This window comes from Chiloscyllium plagiosum, unplaced genomic scaffold (assembly GCF_037043375.1).
Source record: "Chiloscyllium plagiosum isolate Xiang-an unplaced genomic scaffold, Cpla_swu_hap1 HiC_scaffold_12, whole genome shotgun sequence".
Taxonomy (NCBI): domain Eukaryota; kingdom Metazoa; phylum Chordata; class Chondrichthyes; order Orectolobiformes; family Hemiscylliidae; genus Chiloscyllium; species Chiloscyllium plagiosum.
The window spans coordinates 39,688,807-39,704,539 of record NW_028270150.1 but is presented as its reverse complement, the minus strand read 5'-3'; the positions used below and the strand labels follow the sequence as shown (position 1 = coordinate 39,704,539).

General features: G+C 40.1%; 1 protein-coding gene across 1 annotated transcript in view; it reads right to left on the bottom strand.

Annotated features, from left to right (window-relative positions):
- The window catches only part of LOC122555513 (E3 ubiquitin-protein ligase DZIP3-like), a 130,681-nt gene that overhangs the window by 90,518 nt on the left and 24,430 nt on the right, over positions 1–15,733 (bottom strand). Inside the window, exon 5 of the mRNA XM_087992699.1 lies at positions 7,432–7,746. Within this exon, the coding sequence (XP_087848825.1) occupies positions 7,432–7,746 (315 nt within the window). The remainder of the gene's footprint in view (positions 1–7,431; positions 7,747–15,733) is intronic.

Genomic DNA, 15,733 nt, shown 5'->3' with positions numbered 1-15,733 from the left:
GAATGATTAGTAAGGTTAGATCTCATGGAATACAAGGAGAACTAGCCATTTGGATACAGGACTGGCTCAAAGGTAGAAGACAGAAGGTGGTGGTGGAGGGTTGTTTTTCAGACTGGAGGCCTGTGATCAGTGGAGTGCCACAAGGATCGGTGCTGGGCCCTCTACTTTTTCTCATTTACATAAATGATTTGGATGTGAGCATAAGAGGAACAGTTAGAAAGTTTGCAGATGACATCAAAATTGGAGGTGTAATGGACAGCGAAGAGGGTTACCTCAGATTACAACAGAATCTGGACCAGATGGGCCAATGGGCTGAGAAGTGGCAGATGGAGTTTAATTCAGATAAATGCGAGGTGCTGCATTTTGGGAAAGCAAATCTTAACAGGACTTCTACACTTAATGGTAAGGTCCTAGAGAGTGGTGCTGAACAAAGAGACCTTGGAGTGCAGGTTCATAGCTCCTTGAAAGTGGAGTCGCAGGTAGATAGGATAGTGAAGAAGGTGTTTGGTATGCTTTCCTTTACTGGTCAGAGTATTGAGTACAGGAATTGGGAGGTCATGTTGCGGCTGTACAGGACATTGGTTAGGCCACTTTTGGAATATTGTGTGCAATTCTGGTCTCCTTCCTATCGGAAAGATGTTGTGAAACTTGAAAGGGTTCAGAAAAGACTTACAAGGATGTTGCCAGGGTTGGAGGATCTGAGCTACAGGGAGAGGCTGAAAAGACTGGGGCTGTTTTCCCTGGAGCATCGGAGGCTGAGGGGTGACCTTATAGAGGTTTACAAAATCATGAGGGGCATGGATAGGATAAATAGACAAAGTCTTTTCCCTGGGGTCGGGGAGTCCAGAACTAGAGGGCATAGGTTTAGGGTGAGAGGGGAAAGATATAAAAGAGACCTAAGGGGCAACCTTTTCACGCAGCGGGTGGTACGTGTATGGAATGAGCTGCCAGAGGATGTGGTGGAGGCTGGTACAATTGCAACATTTAAGAGGCATTTGGATGGGTATATGAATAGGAAGGGTTTGGAGGGATATTGCCCGGGTACTGGCAGGTGGGACTAGATTGGGTTGGGATATCTGGTCGGCATGGACGGGTTGAACCGAAGGGTCTGTTTCCATGCTGTACATCTCTATGACTCTATGCCTCTCATGATTTTATAAACCTCTAAAAGGTCACCCCTCAGCCTCTGAAGCTCCAGGGAAAACAGACCCAGCCTTTTCAACCTCTCCCTATAGCTCAAATCCACCAACCCTGACAACATCCTTGTAAATCTTTTCTGAACCCTTGAGGATAGATTGAAGAAGATGGCACTGTTCTGCTTGAAGAGAAGAAGGCTAAGAGGAGATCTAATAGAGGTTTTCAAAATCATGACCAGGCTAGTACAGCAGATTTGGAGAAACTGTTCCCACTCATAAGAGGGTATAGACTTTAGGTGATCTGCAAAGGATGCAAGGGTAAAGTCAGTAAAAACATTTTCACTCAGTGAGTAGTTAGGGTATGGAGGTAGGTTCAATTGAGGCATTCAAGCCGGCACTGGAAATGCAAGTGGATGGGGAAAAAGCAGTTTGATCCTTACAACCATGTTCATTTAATGAGTTAGTTACAGACATGATAGATGAATGGAGATTAGAGTGGTGCTGAAAGAGCACAGCAGGTCAGGAATCATCCAAGGATCAGGAAAATCGGCATTTTGGGCAAAAGTCCTTCAACAGGAATGAGGCCAGTGGAATGATAGACGAATGATCTCCTTCTACACTGTAATACTTAAGCAATTCTGTTATTTTACTCCCATGCCATCTATAAGGAGAACAGCTTTTTTATAATCACCATGCAATACAGCAATGACCAAATCTGAAGCTGTCTGAAAAACATTAAAGAACAATGGCCTGCAAGTGTTATAGCCTGAACTGCTTCTAAGGAGGAGCCAATACATGTCTTATAATTAGAACAATGTGTCAAAGAGCAAGAGTACGGCCTCTTTAGCTCAAGAAATCAAAATGATGTGTGCACTTTTCACGAGGTTTACTGTGACAAAGAAATACTGCCCACACCTGCATCGTTAATTATGTAACTGTCACACATCAAGTTCTTGAAATCCAATTAAAGAATAATTTACACTCATACACCATTTCACATATCCTCAGGATGCCGCAAATCAATTCACAACTAATTAATTACTATGGAAGCACAGTCCCTGTTGTTTTGGAAGCAAATGTACACATTGCATAATATTGCAAACAGGAAGTGAGATGCATGTCTTGGGGGTGGTGACTGATGATGACTAAATGTTAGCCAGGACACAAACAGAACTCTTTGCACTTCTTTGTAGATGTACCACAGCATATTTTCCGTCCATTCAAGCAGAGAAGACTTTGGTTTAATGTTTTTGGAGACATTGCAACAGTTCCTTTGTACTGCGTTGAGTGCCTGTTCAGATTAAATTGCTGGTGCAGCTTCAACCCATATGCTTCTGACTCACAAGAATACATTATACACTACTGTTCAGCCAAGGTGAAACACAGTATACATTTCAGAATATAAATATTTACTCCTCAAGAGTGTGGATGATGCCGAATAAGAAATTAGTTTAGGAAGGAAGCATTCTAAACAAAATCTTTCTAAATATATTTTGCTTAGGCAGTGAGAGGAAGATGAGTGGTGTGTGTTGGGCGGTATGTGAGAAGCATGAGAATATTTTTAACTGAAAATATCCATTTGTATCCCAAAGTACTGTTTAGTTTCCAGTGGCATTGAAAATTTAAAAACCCTCATATGCTAAGGATTGGCTTTATCTGCTAATAAACTGCAAAGGACTATTCTGTGATATTAGACAGAAGGAAAATGAAAATAAAAAAAGGTTAGTAAATGGAATTACAGAAGAATTACAATTACCACTTATTGGCCTGAAATGCAGTGATCAATTTCGCAATGCAGAGGCATAGGATTGATTTGTGTGGAAGATTTGACCACTACTAGTCATGATCTTCTTTTATTGGAAGATGGCCTACTGCAATAGGCTCCTATAGTTTGTTTGTTCTTGTCAGAGCATGTGATACACAAGTTTTGGGTCTTGCAGCCCTCAAATTAGTGATTGTAAAGGATCACTGGAGGCTGCAGAAACATAATGAAACTTTTCCAGTATTTAATGTTCAGCAGTTGCACTCCTGAGTTCATTAAGCAACGGGGTGCTGTCAATTCATTTAGAATTATTTCCAGGGCTTGGTGTTGGGAAAAATTGGTCAAGTCTATAAGGAATGCTTATCTAATTGCTTCACAAAATCACACAAAGTTGAGTGAACTACAAACAGTTCCCTCTCTCTTTCTCCCCTATTAAGAAAACTGCCCTCAGCAGCCTGCCAGAGCCGAATCAGACAGAATAGCAAGTCAGGACAGACTTATGTTTTCATTCAGAAGCCTGATATCTAACCAAGGATACAACATAAAAGCTCGCCTTTTTGCAGCATTACTAGGCTTGTTAAGACATGCCCAATTATTTAAACAACAGCTAGGGTGAAATTAACCAGATGCTGTTCCAGGAGATTAGTAGATGGATAACCTTATGGCCCGAGGCTTGCAGTCGGAGTGGAATACCTTGGGTACCTGTCCCTTGATAATTGGATAATTGAACAAATGACTGGAATTATTCCTGATGAAGGACTTTTGCCCGAAATGGCGATTTTCCTGCTCTTTGGATGCTGCCTGACCTGCTGTGCTTTTCCAGCACCACATTCTTGATTCTATCTCCAGCATCTGCAATCCTCACTTTTGGCTGGAATGAGAGCCCTACCAGCCCCCCCAAACTAAAATATGTAGTGTAGGGTGTTGTAGTGTAGTGGGAGTGTCCTTCTGCTGTTGAGGTGCGCCTGAACAAGTCTGAATGGTTAAATCATAAATATCCATAAATGGGCAGTCACAAAAGAAAGGGTAGAGGGAGGGTCTTTTTGGGATTGCTAGCTTCAGCTTAAGATCCTGACTAGCCATACTTTATGCATGAGATTGTTACGGCAGGCGGCAGAAACCAAATCATTACCTTCCGATTATCCAGGATCTGCAACCATTCTCACCCGTCATAGATCATGAGTTTATCGTGATCTATTCTGATTTTGTGAACTATTCTGATTATACTAGATTTGAACAGCTGTTTACTAATAAACCAATTTCAACTTTAAAAATAAACTGTTTGTGACTCCTCTACATTGTTGAACTATTGGTTATCCCTAATCAGATTTTATAGGCACAAGCAGTTGCCTGACTTATTCTAATGTGGCCCTTGTTGTATATGGGTCTGAAGTGGTCAAGATTGAGGTATACCATAAGCTTCAATCACCATGATTGTATCATATGGATTTGTGGGCAGAAGAGTTTGGGCACTTGAAGGAGTGAGAACAACTGGTCCTTCCTCAAAGTCTCTGAAGCAATGTTGATTGTAGCAATGTTAGAATTCATAAGAAATATTATAGGAATTATTGATGAGTCTTTCACAGATTTATTACAGTTCAACGAAGACCTGACTTGAGGGAAAGTCATTCAGATAGTGAGTGAAATAGAAGTCTAACTGCAACACAGATCAATCCTAAGAAGAGAAGATCAACATTGGCACAGGAGAACAGAAGAGTTCATTCAATTTTTAAAGTACAATACCACAAACTATTTGCAAGAGAAACCAGTACAGCTAGTAGGACAGGGATCAGACATTAAATGCTCTTGTCCTTTGCTGTGGAGCAAAGATATCTCACAGGTGCAGACAGTGCCCAGCTACTGGAAATGAATGCTTTATCTGTGACACAGCAGGTCACTTTCAGAAAATATACAGGTTCAGGACATAGTTTCAGAAAAACAAGAAATCAAACAGTTAGTCACACAAAGAGATCAATGAAGTGGAACAGCTGCAACAAAAGTAAAACTTCAAGCGTCCTTGGTTGAAACAGGTAATCCAAAACTTATATTGTGATAAGTTGATATTTCTGAAAATAGTCATCCCATGAATTTCAAGTTAGACAGTGGGGAAGTGACACTATCTTATCTGATAGTGAGCATGATTAGGAAAACACTATCTACAGCCAACAACAGTGCAACTCCATGGTCCAGGAGGCATAGCACTTAGATTAAAAGTTTGCTGCAAGTGATTGGATAACCACTATTGAATTCCCCACTCCAAAGTCAGTTGAGCATCTCCAAAGATCTTTAAGAATGGTAAAGTAGTTGGTGAAATTATTGTCTCATTTGGCAACTACGATAGAACCCTTGAGATGGAAGAATGGTGCTCGAACTTGCAACAAAGTAAATACTTTTGAAAGGATCAAGTACATGTTGAACTTCATGTTTTAACACAGTACAATCTATTCTTTTCAGCCATCCTTAACATCAGAGGTTTTAGTGTTCTTCCAGAAGCAAACAAATGAGTATCACAAATCAGTCTAAATATGCACCATGGTCATTATGAGACAGAGATACATGATATGCTGTGATTGAGGAGACAGTCTTGGTTACATTAGCTTATGAATACTATTCAGATTACATACTTGGTTTGAAAGTGGCCTTAGAAAGAGACTATAAACCTCTAGTTTCTCTACCAGATCAGAAAGAATTAGCAAGACTCCAAGAATGTAAAGATTTTCACTCTGTCTCATGAGTTTTGCCTATAATACAGTACATCAGCAAATGAAGACAGATATGCTCTCCAGGCCAATGGCAGATAGCCTTACCAGCAACATGAGATTATTCACAAAATTGAATCATTTTCCCAGTCCATGGCATCATAAAGATCAGCAAGTCCAGCAGCTTAGCTAGATCTGACAGGAGCAGTAGGGAGATTAGGGGGTTTCAACATCCATTGATATTGTGCTGAAATTTGGCTATACCAAAGACCCAATGGATTGACCTTGAAAACATATTTTGAGCACCAACAGCATTTTACAATTGTGGCCGACATATTGGTTTATGATGAATCACTGGTCATTCCAACTTTGGTTCAGGATAATGTCCTGGAGTAGCTATACCTGTGACATTTGGAAATAAACTGAGGGCAACCGGGTCAGCAGGGTGGAGGCCTGAGATGTCAAAGAACATTGAAAACCTCATTGCCAATTTCAAGATCTGTCCCATTTACAGAGCAGAGCAATGAGAATGTTAGGAACATGGGGACACAGATTTATTGGCTTTTGATGGAAGGTCTTAGCTAATTGTCATCAATTAATTCTCCCAATAGATAGCAACAAAGAAATTGAATGTTATGGATGTAATTATCCTAATTTTACATGATATTTTTGAAATATATAATATCTCCAATGTAATCATTTTGGAGAATAGGTCACGGTTTGTTCATGCGTGCTTCAGCCAATTCTCTAACACTTCTGATTTTGAACATGCCACAAACTTGCTGAGATATCCGCAATTGAATGAGAAAGCTCAACTATTGAGGAAGAATACAGATTTCTATATCGCACCATCAGTATTTACACTTAAAGGACTACCAAAACATGTATATTTAGGAGCACTCTACTGTGTGCAACAGGCAACAACTACAATAGGCAGGGCAGTTGTCATATTGAAGACCGGGGAAAATTAAGAGTTCAGTGAAGAGTTGAAAGGAGGTGCTTCTACTCCTTTTCAGTAAATTAACTAGTTGGTGGGGAATTTATTTGAGTATTGTCCTTAAATTAGAACATAGAACATAGAAAAGTACAGCACAGAACAGGCCCTTTGGCCCACGATGTTGTGCCGAGATTTAACCCTAATGTAAAATATAGTAACTTAACCTACGCACCCCTCAACTCACTGCTATCCATGTGCATGTCTAGCAGTCGCTTAAATGTCCCCAATGACTCTGCTTCCACCATCACAGCTAGTGACATATTCCATGCTTTCACTACTCTCTGCGTAAAGAACCTACCTCTGACGTCTCCTTTATACCCTCCTCCTAACATCTTCAAACTATGACTTCTCGCACCAGTCAATCCTGCCCTGGGGAAAAGTCTCTGGCTATTGAATAAGTCCGAGCTTATTCAACCTTTCTTCATAAGGGAAGCCCTCCAGTCCAGGCAGCATCCTGGTATAGCTTCTTTACACCCTCTCCAAAGCCTCTGTATCTTTCCTATAGTAGGGTGACCAGAACAGTACACAATATTCCAAGTGTGCTCTCACCAGGGACTTATAGGGACAGGTAATTGTTGCAAATGAACAAACAAAATTATTTCTAGAGAAGTAATTATGCTTGAACCACCATGAAAAAGGGCAGCTGGAACAGCTAAACTTTCCTCACCAATGGTAGGAAAATATTAGCAATTTTGCTTTGTACAAAACTCAAGTGACATGTTTAGTTTTATAAAAGGTTCCAATTCCAGAGTCAGGTCTCAATATTGATTACTAGATCAAGCAGAAAATAGATGATCAACATTAAAAGTAGAAAATAAAAAATATAAATATACTCACTGCATCCTTGCATATACTCAGCCCAGTTCAGTGCTTCTGCATTTAGTATCACCGGGTCCCGCATATGAGAAACAAACTGCCTTAAAATGCCATTGTTATTTATTTGTAAAAAGTGGTCCAGCAGAGCTCGAGTCCTGTCATTTCTAACGGGATGTTGAGTAATATTGTTCAAGGAGACAAAGTCCAAAGTGCCAGAAGTTAAAAGTTTAAGAATGAGTCGATCAACATCCAGCATTCCTTTCTCAATGGATGACCTCTCGGCAGTGAATTCTCGCAGTAAATAACACTTGTTTGGTTCTTCCACTGGGAGAGCAGCTGGACAGAAAGAAAAATGAATAAAACATTAACAATGCAGCTTCCATTACTTATGGAAAATCAATGTTATTGAAACTTTTAGAATGCTTAATGGGCTCTCACATTCACTTTTTTCATTTCTACAGAAACACAAAAACTGCAGTGTAAAGTGATTCATTAGAATTATGCTCTTTGTATTTGGTCTTCAGAAAAGTTCATTAGTCTTGTGTTATTTAAATCAGACAATGGAAACTGTGGCGGAGCACTTCATCAGCACTGAATTCCTGACATTATTTTAGAACACAAAATTCCATAAATTCACAAAAAATTACAACCATGAAGAAAATGTGGAAGACAATTACACAGAAATCTTCTGAGGTCATTTTCCCTCTGCTGAACTTTTTTTTCTTTTGACTCCTTTCTTTTCATTCTTCCATGGGATAGGGATATGGGTTGGGTGCTGGCAAGTGGGACTAGGATTGGGTTTGGATATCTGGTCGGTATGGACGAGTTGACCGAAGGGTCTGTTTCCGTGCTGCACATCTCTATGACTGGATGACTCTATTGCTGGGAAGGCTAATATTCTTTGTCCTTACCTAAGCACCCTCAACAACGTGCTAGTGAGCCCCTTCTTTCTTCTCTAGAAAAAGCAAACTGGTTCCTTCTGTTAGGAAGGTGATGACCTAGTAGTACTGTCACTGGACTAATAATGCAGAAACTCAGGTAATGCTCTGGAGACTTGGGTTTGAATCGCACCATAGTGCAATTTGAATTGAAATAAAACAATCTGGAATTAAAAATCTAATTATGATTGTCAATTGTTCTAAAAATACTCACTTCTGTTAGGGAACAAAATCTGTAGTATACGTGATTCCAGATCCATGCAATGTGGCTGAGTCTTAACAGCCCTCTCTGACAAACTATCAAACTGCTATAAAGTCTCATAAAAGAACTGAAACTGGACAGGCCATCCGGCATGACACAGGCACTGGAAACAACAGCAGCAAACACAACCCTTGACAGTCTGCAAAATCCTTCTTCCAATATTTGGGTACACATGCTTGGGAAGAGTCAGTCAAGCAATAGGCTGACATTGTCATAACTCTTGAATTTAAACATTACAAAAAATATCTTTGACATCACACCATCCTTATGTATATCATACCCTGCCACCAGAACAGACAAACCAAAGATGAGGACATTGTGGTATATAGCCAGAATGGAATTGACTTGGGAGTCTTCAACAATAGCTCTAGAGAACCAATGAACAAGGGCAAGGAAACCTGCTGATGTCCTCGTCCACTGTGGTTAATGAATTGGTACTCCTCCATGTTGAATACCACTTAGAAAGAGCAATGAGAGTGACAAGAGCACAGGGTATACTTTGGGCAGGAAATTTAAATGTCCACCACCAAAAGAAGCCTGAAAGCACTTCCACTGACTGAGCTGGCCAAGTCCTAAAATACAGTTACCAGACTGGTCTGCAACAGGTGGGGAGAGAAAAAAAACAAGAGCGAAAAATGTACTTGTACTCGTCCTCACCAATCCACCTGCCAAAGTCGTGCTTGTCCATGACAATCGGGAGCGCCCACAGCACTGAAATTGTGGAGACAAATTCCTGTCTTTGCATTTAGGATATGCTAATTGTGTCATGTTATACTTGCACAATGCTAAACGGTACAAATTTCAAACAGGAGAAAGTGAGGTCTGCAGATGCTGGAGATCAAAGTTGAAACTTTATTGCTGGAACAGCACAGCAGGTCAGGCAGCATCCAGGGAACAGGAGATTCGACGTTTCGGGCACAGGCCCTTCTTCAGGAAGGCCCTCATTCCTGAAGAAGGGCCTGTGCCCGAAACGTCGAATCTCCTGTTCCCTGGATGCTGCCTGACCTGCTGTGCTGTTCCAGCAATAAAGTTTCAACAAATTTCAAACAGAACTAGCAACTCAAACCTGGGCATCAATTAGGCACTATGAACCACTAGCAGCAACAGATTAGTACTCAACCAGAATCTGTAACCTCATTGGTCCAGCATATTCCCCACTCTACCATTCCAATCAACCTTGGTCCAATGAAGAAGGCCGGTTACGATCAGCACCAGGACGACCTAAAAAGGTGTCAACCTGGTGAAGCTACAACACAGGAGTAATTTTGTGCCAAAGACAAGATCCAAAACATCAGACTTGTCTCCCTCCTGATGTTGCCTGGTTCGCTGTGCTCTTCTAGCCTCCTGCTTGTCTACTTTGGATTCCAGTATCTGCAGTTTTTTTAAATCTCTAACAAATATTGGAAACAGCTTGTAATATACAGAGTTAAGAGATTCCACATCAGATCCTCAATGATGGAGAGACTAGTGCATCAGTGTAAAATAAAGCAAGGCTAAAGTGTGTGCATTCATCTTCAGCTAGAAGTGCCAAGTGGATTTTGGTCTGTTTCTGAGATTCTCAGCATCACAGATGCCAATCTTCAAATAATTTCATTTGCTTAATGTGATATCAAGAAACAATTAAAAACAGTAGATACAGTCAAAGATATGGGCCCTGATAACATTCCAGCAATACTCCTGTAGACTTCAGCCCCTGAACCAACTGTATCCATAACTAAGCTGTTCAAAAACAGTTACAATGCTGGTATCTATGTGCAAATGTAGAAAGCTGCCCAGTTATGTCCTATGCACAAAAAGCAGGATAAATCCAAACCAGTGTTGCTGAACAAAGAGACCTTGGAATGCAGGTTCATAGTTTCTTGAAAGTAGAGTTGCAGGTAGACAGGTTAGTGAAGAAGGCATTTCATATACTTGCCTTTATTGGTCACTGCAATAAGTATAGGAGTTGGGAGGTCATGTTGCAGCTGTACAGGACGTTGGTTAGGCCTCTTTTGGAATAGTGCGCTCAATTCTGGTCTCCCTGCTATAGGAAGGGTGTAGCAAAACTTGAAACGGTTCAAAAAAGAATTACAAGAATGTTGCCAGGGTTGGAGAGACAGGCCGAACAGACCAGGGCTATTTCCCCTAGAGCATTGGAGGCTGAGGCGAGACCTTATATAAGTTTATAAAATCATGAGGAGCATAGACAGGATTTCTTGGGGGGAGAGGGTCCAAAACTAGACAGCATAGATTTAAGGTGAAAGGGGAAAGATTTGAAAGGAACATAAGGGGCTACCTTTTCATGTGTGTCTATGGAATGAGTTGCCAGAGAGGTGGTGGAGGTTGGTACAATTACAATTAAAAGGCATCTGGATGGGTATATGAATAGGAAAGGTTAGAGGGATACGGGCCAACTGCTGGCAAATGGGACTAGATTAATTTAGGTTATTTGGTCTGCATCGACGAGTTGGACAGCTCTATGACTCAGTCAATTACCACTCCATCAGTCTACTTTCAACAATGGGCAAAGTGGTGGAAGTGTTTATTGACAGCCACATCAAGCAGCACTTGCTACGAACATAGGAAGAGGAATACACCATTCAGGCCCTCGAGCCTGTTCGGCCATTCAGTGAGATCATGCCTGATCTGTATTTCTGTTCAATAAAAATTGTTTTGGCCCTTATCCCTTAATACCTTGGATTAACGAAAACGCTTCTACCTCAAATTTAAAATTAACAACTACTGTCATTTGTAGAAGAGAGTTCCAAACATCTACCATCTTTTGTGTTTCCTAACATCTCTCCTGAATGTTCTCGCCTTAATTCTCAGACTATGGCACCTAGTTCTAGAATCCATAACCAGTGGAAATAGTCCATCTTTATCTGCCCTGCCTTTTCCTGTAAGTATCTTGAAAACTTCGATCAGAACACCTCTTAACCCTCTAATTTCTGGATAACACTGGTCTACTTTGTTAAATCTGTCCTCATAATGTAACCCCTGTAGTCCAGGGACTATTTCTGCAAACCTACGTTGTACTCCCTTCAAGGCCAAAATGTCCTTCCTAACGTGTGGTGAACTGACCTGCTCAAAGAACTCCAATTGGAGTCTTACCAAGGTTTTGTATTACTGCAGCTTAACTTTTGTGTCCTTGTACTCCAGTCCTCTAGATATAAAGGTTAGCTTTCTTGATTATTTTCTGCAACTGTTCACGGCATTTTCAAGATCTATGTATCTGAATCGCCAAGTCTTTTTGGACATCCAATGTATTTAACTTTATACCATCTAAAAAGTGTCCTAATTTATTCTTTTTTGGTTCAAAATGGATAACGCCTAACTTGTTTACCGTAAATTCTACCTGCCACAGTTCTATTCACCTAGTTTATCAATATTCATTTGCAATTTTATGCAACTTGCACAATGCAGCCAAATTTGTTTCATCAGCACATTTGGATATATGACTTTCTGGACTCACTGACGCTCAATTTGGGTTCGGCACAGGCCATTCAACTCCTCACCTCACTACAGTCTTTATCTGTACATGGACAAAAGGGGTGAACTCCAAAAATGAGGTGAGTGATTGTCCCTGACAGTACTGAACTGAGCAAACAGCGAAGTAAACTGAAATCAATGGAAATCTGGGTGAAAACTCTCCACTGGCTGGAAGCATATCTAGTACAAAGGAATATGACTGTGGTTGTTGGTGGTGAATCATCTTCAACTCTTGGACATCTTCAGGGCAGTGTCCGAGGCCCAACCATCATCAGATGCTTCACCAATGACCTTCCTTCGATTGTAAATGGGGTGACAAATGCACAATGTTCAGCAGTATAATGTGACTCCTCAGATACTGAGGCAGTCCATGCACAAATGGAGCAAGGTCTGGAGAACATCTAGACCTAGGCTGATGTGTGTCTAGTAACCTTATGCTACACAAATGCCAGATTATGACATTTTTATCAACAAAGAATTTAACCATGATCCCTTGATATTCATGAGCTTTACTATCACTGAATCTGCCATTACCAACATCTTGGAAGGTGGACATTGTTAACCAAAAACCGAAATAGATGAGTCATATAAATACAGTGGCTTCAGGAGCAGGTCAGAGTCTAGGAGTGCTGTAACAAGTAATAACATTTCCTGTCTCCTTAATGATTGTTCATCATCTACAAGGCACAAGTTAAGCATATGATGGAATACTCTCCACTTGTGTGGATGAATTCAACTCCTATAATACTCACAAAGTCCAGGACATTGCAGTTTGCTTGATTAATATCCCAAGCAACACCTTCAATATTTACTCCCTTCCTTGCCAATACACTGTGGCAGCAGTGTGTACCACCTACAAGACGGATTTACATAAATCACCAAGACTCCTTTGACAGCACTTTACAAATCCATACATTCTACCACCTGGAGGACAAGGAAATCGGGTGCCAGGAACTTCATAATCTGCAAGCTCCTATCCAAGTCACACACTATCTTGACTTGGAACCATATCATTTTTCCTTCATTGTTGCTGTGTCAAAGCACTGGAACTCCCTTCCTTTCAAAACTGTGGGGTCTCTATGTTCAAAGGACTTCAGTGGTTCAAAATATTAGTTCATGACTACCTTTTCTAAGACAATTAGAGATTGGCAACAATTGTCAGCATAGCCCATGACAGCCATATCCCATGAATGATTAAAATAATAAAATCTTCAAATTATTATATGGTCCATCGCACACCTCCAGGTTTGGTGTCATTGACATATGCTGCAGGAGGTATTTATTATTATAAAACTGCTTAAGGAAGACATGACTCAGTAAAATCTAGAGATGCTGTGCTATGGAATTCATCCCATTTGAAATTCATATCGCTGGTGCTACTGGTAAACTTGTATTTAGTTCCTTTGACAGCATTATTTCCCTACCTTACTCTTGGTGCAGTACTATGCTATACCACTGGAAAGGATCCATGTGAGAATTGTTATTGATATTGCACTGAAACAGGTTTTATTTGCATATTTCCATTGCAAACTGTTTACTTCAGAGGAATGAATCTGGAGGAGTGTTTATAGACTTGTAGGTGAGAGAACTCTGAGAGATACTGGCCAATCATTGATTTCATCTGTTTGAAAATTTTGCCATTATACACACCCACCATACTGCAAACCACCTCTGGGAGGACAACCATATCCTGAAGGTGAGTCTTGACAACCTCTGGTTTCTTCATTGGTGGAGCTTCCTTCTTGGCTTTGCGCAGTCTTTTCAGAGGCCTTGTAGTGCAGGCCTCTGTTCACAAACTTCTGCCAATGAGCACAGGAGATTTAATCACTGGGCCATATGGATACATTCAGCCTGCTGCTACATGAAACATTTTATTGCTTATGTAATATGGCTGCCTCCAGAGGCACTGGTAAAATTACCTTTTTTGATGAACTTTAGTGCTTCAAAATGTAGGAAGGTCACCTAATTTACCAATTCAGTGATAAAGCTAAATTTAAGACTTCATCTGCTGCAGCAGAATATTGCAGATGGACTACAGAAGTCACCAAATTTTCAGATTACACAATGACCCAGATCTCAAAATATAACAGTGGAAAGAATGCAATTTAAGTAAGATGTAAACTGGCTCCATTGTGATTTGATATGGTCATAATTAATCCTATTGTAAAATTTCTTTATGAAGGTATCTGTTTCAGTTTTATATTGGACAGGAAAATCGGGCACAGTCAAATGATCACTGTTTATGCTCCCAGTAAGGATATATTACAGTGTAAATGAGATGGCCGGAAAGTATATAGAATGAATAGCTCGAAGAAGAACATTTTTGCTGCCAGAAACTCCAATTTCAGTTAGACATACTTTTTCAGCTTAATAGATATTATTATCAAAAAATTTCTGAAAGCCAAAGCATGTTTTGCTGCTCAAACAGCTTCTCATGATCTCTCCAATGGTCATATTTGTGCACCAGGGTTTGGAGTCGAATCCTTAACAGTCATTTGAATTGAGCGATCCTAAAATAGGAAGAGTTGAACAATCTTTGTCTCAACTTGGTGTCGAAAATGAATGTAAATTTTGTCTTCCAGCAACTAAGATCTAGAGAAACTAATTGGAATAGTATATTGTTGTCCTCCCACTTAGAGGCAGAACGTACCCGAAAAGAAGGGGAAAGAAGAGATTCAATTCAGATTGATGTGCGAGTAATATTTGTCTCTGTAGATCTGTGATTTGGTCTCAAAAGCCACTGAAGAACCAGAATAGTATGCTAGGGAAAGATGCTCCTTTTCATCAACAGTTACACTGCTTTTCTACCCAGTGAACAGGTGGCATAATATTAGTCCAGAATTTGAAAACCATAATTGGGTCTAACTTTCCGCACATCAGTGACAAAAGGAAGTGGGATTCCTACTGCAACTACCAGCAGATATATGATGGACATTACTGCACTAGATTATAGCACAAAGAAATATACGAATTTATTTTCAGTTTAAATGATGTTTCACTTTTGTGCTAAATTCGGAGCTCTGGTGCATGTCAAATTAAACATGCCACAGAGTGTGGTGCTGGAAAAGCACAGCCGGTCAGGCAGCATCTGAGAACCAGGATGCTGCCTGACCGACTGCTCTTTCAGCATCACACTCTTTGACTCTGATCTCCAGCATCTGCAGTCCTCACTTTCTTCAAATTAAACAGGCCACCCTAATATGACAATTTAGCAATCTTTTGGAACTATCACCTATTTTAATAAGTTATGGAAGTATCTAATTTTATTTCAACAACGGTTTCAAGAATTTGTATAGCCCATAACTGAGCAGAGTAGTGTTTGAGGAACGCCACATGATCTTCTTTCTTAATATCATGAACTTTTAATCACTTAGGTATGATTTTTAAGTTCCTTTAATTTCCAAAGGTTACTTTCTAAGCTGCAATCTTTAATTCAGACAAAAATCTGTACATGTAAAGATGTTTACAGTTTATGAAGATCAAATATCTCACTTCTGCTAGTTAATTGTCCAAACATTTTTAATGTAGCAATAAATTAGCAAGTGTCAAATTTTTTTTTTTAGAAATCAACACTCCAAAAATCTCAAAGGTTAATCTTCTTACATTACAGGCTATTCCTGCCCTGCATTGTAAGAAAGAACTCACGTAAAACTTA